This window comes from Adiantum capillus-veneris, chromosome 23, assembly GCF_014529385.1.
Source record: "Adiantum capillus-veneris isolate H3 chromosome 23, ASM1452938v2, whole genome shotgun sequence".
In the NCBI taxonomy this organism is placed as follows: domain Eukaryota; kingdom Viridiplantae; phylum Streptophyta; class Polypodiopsida; order Polypodiales; family Pteridaceae; genus Adiantum; species Adiantum capillus-veneris.
The window spans coordinates 17,019,286-17,025,285 of NC_140953.1; the positions used below are offsets into that span (position 1 = coordinate 17,019,286).

Genomic DNA, 6,000 nt, shown 5'->3' on the forward strand with positions numbered 1-6,000 from the left:
GTGGGCTGATTGTGAATAAATCCAAAACAAAGGTTATGCTTGTGAAAACCAACCATAAGAAGAAGCCATGCATTGTGTACAACAATGAGACACTTGAAGTTGTTGAGAGCTTTAAGTACCTTGACCTTGAGGCTTCGTCCAATCACAAGTGGCATGAATGTGCTACGCATCGTTTGGAAGCGGGAAAGAGAACATATTATGCATTTGAGAACATGTGTAATGCGGGAAACATCAAGTGTTGGGTTTTCAAGAAGTATCTTTTTGATGCATTGGTGACACCGGTTCTTCTTTATGGAGTTGAAGTGTGGGGCGGGAGCATCTCAAAGTTTACTTAGAAAGAGTTTGAGAATGTCCAAAAGTGTTTTCTTACAAACTTTCTCCAAGTTAATACAATATGCTCCTACTTCTTGAGTCAGGATCTCTTCCAATTGAGGTTATGGGCATGGAAAGGGTTGTGGAGTATATGATAAAGATGCGTCAAAACCCCTCAGATCAGACTTCCTACAATTGCATGGGAAGCAAGCAAAAAAGTTCAAAAGACGCATAAAAGCAAGATCTTGAGCACGGGATGGATGCAAGACATAAAGAAGTTGTTTGGGAGATGGGATGCATTACACTTGCTACATGATGCTTCAATTGACTCCCAAGTGAATGAAGCTTTTCTACAACGCCAATGTATTACGGCCCGGGAGAAATCTGGTGGATCACGCTTCATACATTACACCACCCATATTACCCCCAACTACAAAACCATGCTCTTCGCTGAAAGAGGAAACCGTACTCACACTTACATGCTTGAACATATCCCCTTGTCGGCCATACGCACTATCGCAGCCATTCGGCTTAGCTCCCATTTCCTTCGATGCGAGAGACAGGGCATTGGGACAATGGAGAAGAGTCAAATTGACTGTGCACATTATGCTCACTGCAAGTTCGAAAGTCTGAGTACCACACACTACTAGAGTGCTCAGCTTTTGGTCACATCCGAACTTGCTTCTCTCACATTTTCAACCATGACTTGGACCTACACACTTTCCTCTCCCAACCACAGTGTGGGCTCTCCATCGCGACTCTCATCACCACAATTTTGGAGCATCAAGGGTCACCCATCAGCCATACACATACTACATCACATGTAACTTTGGTCCCATAGGTCATATTTGACCTCCGAGAAAAGTTTCTACCGTGCTAGAGCTTATGGGTTGGGTAGAAGATGATGGCAAGAAAGTTTACTTTTGCAATGATCCCTCTTCTTCCTACACCTACTCTTCATGTTCCTCCTACTCCACCTGCCTTACTCCTCAAACTAACCTACAAGCTTTTCAAACCCTAAACTTGACTCCCTTGCAACATGAAGTTTAAGAAGACACAATCAATGCTATTTCCATTTCTAATACAAGAATACTGTCCAAGAAAGAAAGACCTTGCTGAAAGTACTTTAAAGAGAGACATTTGTACATCTAACTGACCTGAACAGCCCCGTCATTTGCATTGTGCCGTGTCCCATCGCGCTCAGTTATGGCTTCTTTTTCTTCGGCATTGTCACCCTTCCCATTCCCGCAAGACCAAGACCAATCCTGGCCCTCTTGCAGTGTGTCTGGCTTCGGTGGAGGCACATAAAGAACAGAAGGGCCTCCTGAATATCCATGCTTGCGTATGGCCTCAAAATCTAGGGCACCTTTCTTCTTCTCCTCTGCAAAGAACACAAGAAGGTTACCTTCAGAAAACGTTTCAAAAGAAGGTATAGCTGCATGCAAGCCACCTAATTGCTTTGGAGCTGCAGCAGAGTCCTCATCGACATCAGACTTCGCATCGGAATTTTCTGAGGAGGAGGAGGAAGAGGCAGCCAGGGGATCCATTACGCTCCATGGCCCTGCCATTCTACAACGAGAGAGAGAGAAGAATTTAGTTTGAACTCCAGAGGTCCAGTGTCCGCAAATAACTTTATGTAGAACTTGCATTATGAATTTTTGGCTTTCTAAAAGAAGCGAGATGAGATGAGTCGAGTTACGCATCCTTTCAATAATATTTTCAGTCATCTACTAACATAATATGGTGAAAGAGGGAGCTCTTTACACGTGTCTCAATTTGCGATCTGAATGCTAAAGTCCAAAACAAAAACAAGCCCCTTTGCACACGATAAAGAGGGGGGAGAGCTTCGACGGCCGATCGTATTAGTACTTTTAATGTTTAGAGTGATGATTGAGACTTACCTTAAGTGTTATTTTGGTTTTAAAATATTGAATATATGTTTTTATTTTACCTCTCATTTCACATTCTTTCACATCTTTGATATGTCTTTGACTTTTCTTGTTTTAGAATGCCAAAGTGAAGCTTCACCTTGCATAATTCTAATATAATCTATACATACATGCATGCATATATCTACTAACATAATATGGCGAAAGGGGGAGCCCTTTACACGTGTCGCAATATACGACCTGAAGGCTAAAGTCCAAAACAAAAACAAACCCCTTTGCACGCCATAAAGAGGGAGAGAGGGGAGGGAGAGAAGCCGCCGAAGGCGGCCGGCCATACTAGTACTTTTAATGTTTAGAGTGATGATTGAGACTTACCTTAAGTGTTATTTTGGTTTTAAAATATTGAATATATGTTTTTATTTCACCTCTCATTTCACATTCTTTCACATCTTTGATATGTCTTTGACTTTTCTTGTTTTAGAATGCCAAAGTGAAGCTTCACCTTGCATAATTCTAATATAATCTATACATACATGCATACATATGATATGTCTTGATTTTTCTTTGTTTTAGAATGCCAAAGTGAAGCTTCACTTTGCATAATTCTAGTATAATCTATACATACACACATACATACATATATATATATATATGTATGTATGTATGTATATACCTCTGTGTGTGTGTGTGTGTGTGTGTATATATATATATATATATATTACGATCGACAATATTTGAGAAAGTCTTTTTTCCTAAGTGATCGAGTCTCCTACATGTAAAGATGCAAATCGGAACTACTAGTAGAAATTTTCACACTTGCAGGATTTTGAACTATTGTCTTGTTTGTTTTACCCATTTTTTTTCCTTACCATTGCTTGTAATTAGCTAATCTCGATTTTCAATCGGCTCAAGGCTAAGTTGAGGCACACCTGTCCTGTAAGACAGCGGTGACTACAGCCCTGAGAGTCCACCACCCAACCACCCTTTATATAGGCATGCCCCTGGCCCTTTGCCCTAGTTGGACTCCCCGTTCCACACCGCCTAGCCCGGCCCTGCCTTGTTTAGTCCAGCCTTGCCAATGTACTGACATTACTCCCCCCTTAAGAAGAGTTTTCGTCCTTGAAAACAACAGTGGGAAACTTCTTCTTGAAAACACTAATGTTTTCTCAAGTGGCACCTCTTCAGGTCGGTCTTTCCACTTGATTAAGGCTTGTTGACGTACGTGATGACGTGTACGCAACTCATGATAATCAAGAGCACGTTCAGGTTCATGCGGTAAGGTAGGAGATTCAATGTAATCAACCAAAACTTGTTGGTCAATGACATTGTCGTCCCCATGTAACCGCTTATGTAGACGGCTTACATGAAACACTGGATGAATGCGAGAATGTGAAGGTAGTAATAGTTTGTAGGCACGATCACCTACTCGCTTGACTATTTTGAAAGGCCTATAATATCGGGGAGATAATTTAGGCATCGGTCCAGTTTTCAGACTTTCTAAATGTTCTGACATACGTAAAAATACTTCCTCCCCTTCTTTGAAGGTAACTTGCCAACGTTTCTCATCAACGTATTTCTTATACCCATCCTGTGCTTGCCGGACATTCTGACGAGCAAATTTCAGCATATCCATGTGGTCTTGGAGAACATCCTTAACCTGTTGGAGTTTTTCGGTTGCCAACCCCACCGTAACTGGTGACCTAGGTTGAAACCCGTACATGAGCATGAAAGGACTAAAACCTGTTGTGACATTCTTAGCACTGCTGGTAGGCAAACTCAAGAATAGGTAAGTATTCTTCCTAGTCTGACTGTTTTTTTGCTGACGTATGCTCTTAGCATATCCTCTAGCACCTGGTTAACCCGTTCCATTTGACCATCCGTTTCTGGATGATCAGTTGTACTGAGGTTTAGTTGTGTACCCAATCGTTTAAATACAACTCTCCAAAAGTGGTTGTTAAACTTGGGATCACGGTCGCTAACAATGTTACTTGGCAAACCATACAATTTGTATAGATTGTTCACAAATAACTTGGTTAGTTCTAGTGTCTTAAACGTTGATTTGGTCGGAATAAACTTACATAGTTTAGTCAACCTGTCTACGACCACCCATACTGAGTCATGACCTCGTATAGTGATTGGTAAACCTACAATAAAATCCATAGAGATACTTTCCCATTTTCCATTGGGAATCTCCAAAGGATGTAAGAGTCCTCCCGCTTTCAAGCGCTCTGCCTTGTTAACTTGACATTTTTGGTAGTGCAAGACATAAGCTTGAACAAAGCCATGTAGACCTGGGCAGTAAAATTGTCATCATACGAGAGCATAAGTTTTTCTAATCCCCGGGTGCCCTGTACTTGGACTATCATGACATTCATAAAGAATTTGGCGCCGAATGTCTATGTCCGTCAGTTTAGAAACTCTCCCTTTGTGAAGTAGGTACCCATTGTCGATGGAAAAATGCTTCCATCGTTGTAGTTCATCACTTGATAAAGGAGAACTAGGTGTGGAGGTTAACTGTACACTACCGTCATTGGAGTGAGAAGGATCCCTCTTTTGAACATGGCTCCACACTTTGGAATATGCTTCATCATGCTCATATTTGCCCTTGAGAGAATCTAAAAATCCACTACGAAGTTTCGTGAACAAGAGCGAATTGATCTCTGGTATTCAACTTAGAGCATCTGCCACTACATTGTATCGGCCTTTGTGATACCTTAGCTTGGTGTCATATTCCTAAAGGATCTCGGTCCACTTGGCTTTTCGACCCTTTAATCTGTTTGTTGTGTAAACCATTTGATGCTTTCATGGTCAAACACAATCTTGAATTGAGCACCATACAGATAATGCCGCCATGTTTTTAAGGCAGACACTATTGCATAGAGTTTGCGTTCGTAAGCAGAATAGTTCTGCTGAGCTGCATCAAGCTTCTTACTTTCAAATGCAATCGGCCGTCCGTCTTGTAACAAGACTGCTCCAATAGCACGATCACTGGTATCCGTTTCCAAAACGATGGTTTCAAAGGATCTACAATAGCCAGTATAGGAGTTGTAGCTAATGCATCCTTGAGCGTATCGAAACTGTGCTGTTGAGCGGATCCCCACTGAAAAGCTTTTCCTTTGCCTTTTAGTTGATCTGTCATAAGAATAGCAATTTGAGCATAGTTTTTAACGAACCTTCGATAAAAACCTGCAAATCCTAAAAATATTTGTAATTCTTCCAGATTTTTAGGAGGAGGCCATTTCCTGATGGTATCCACTTTGGATTGATCCATGTGTAGGCCGTGGGCTGAAATAACATGCCCTAAATAATGAATTTCATCTTTTGAAAAATCACATTTAGATTCCTTGGCATATAACTTTTTTGTACATAACATCTCAAACACCTGCCTGAGATGTTGTAAGTGTTCTTCTTCAGAAGCACTATAGAGTAGGATGTCATCGAGAAAAACAATGACAAATTTGCCAAAATATGGCTTCAAGACACTATCCCATAAGTGTCATGAATGTTGCGGGCGCATTGGTTAACCCAAAGGGCATCACCAAAAACTCGTAGTGTCCAAACCGTGTTTGGAATTATATCGGCAAATGGACTTGGTGATATCCTGACCACACGTCGATTTTCGTAAAAGTGCAAGCATGAGTTAGCTTATCAAATAACTCATCTACTCTTGGCAATGGGTATTTGTTCTTAATTGTAACCGCATTTAAGCCCCGATAGTCTACGCACATGCACATACTGCCATCCTTTTTCTTCACTAAAAGGATAGGCAAAACCCATGGTGAAGAACTGGGTTGTATAA

At 41.2% G+C, this 6,000-nt stretch overlaps 1 protein-coding gene across 1 annotated transcript in view; it reads right to left on the minus strand.

Annotated features, from left to right (window-relative positions):
- Positions 1-1,946, minus strand: part of LOC147427464 (uncharacterized) — a 56,017-nt gene extending 54,071 nt beyond the window's left edge. The window contains exons 1-2 of the mRNA XM_086497008.1: positions 1,763-1,946; positions 1,470-1,693 (exon numbers count right to left, since the gene is read on the minus strand). Of these exons, the coding sequence (XP_086353134.1) occupies positions 1,470-1,693; positions 1,763-1,880 (342 nt within the window). The 5' untranslated portion in view covers positions 1,881-1,946. The remainder of the gene's footprint in view (positions 1-1,469; positions 1,694-1,762) is intronic.
- Between the last annotated feature and the right edge of the window lie 4,054 nt (positions 1,947-6,000).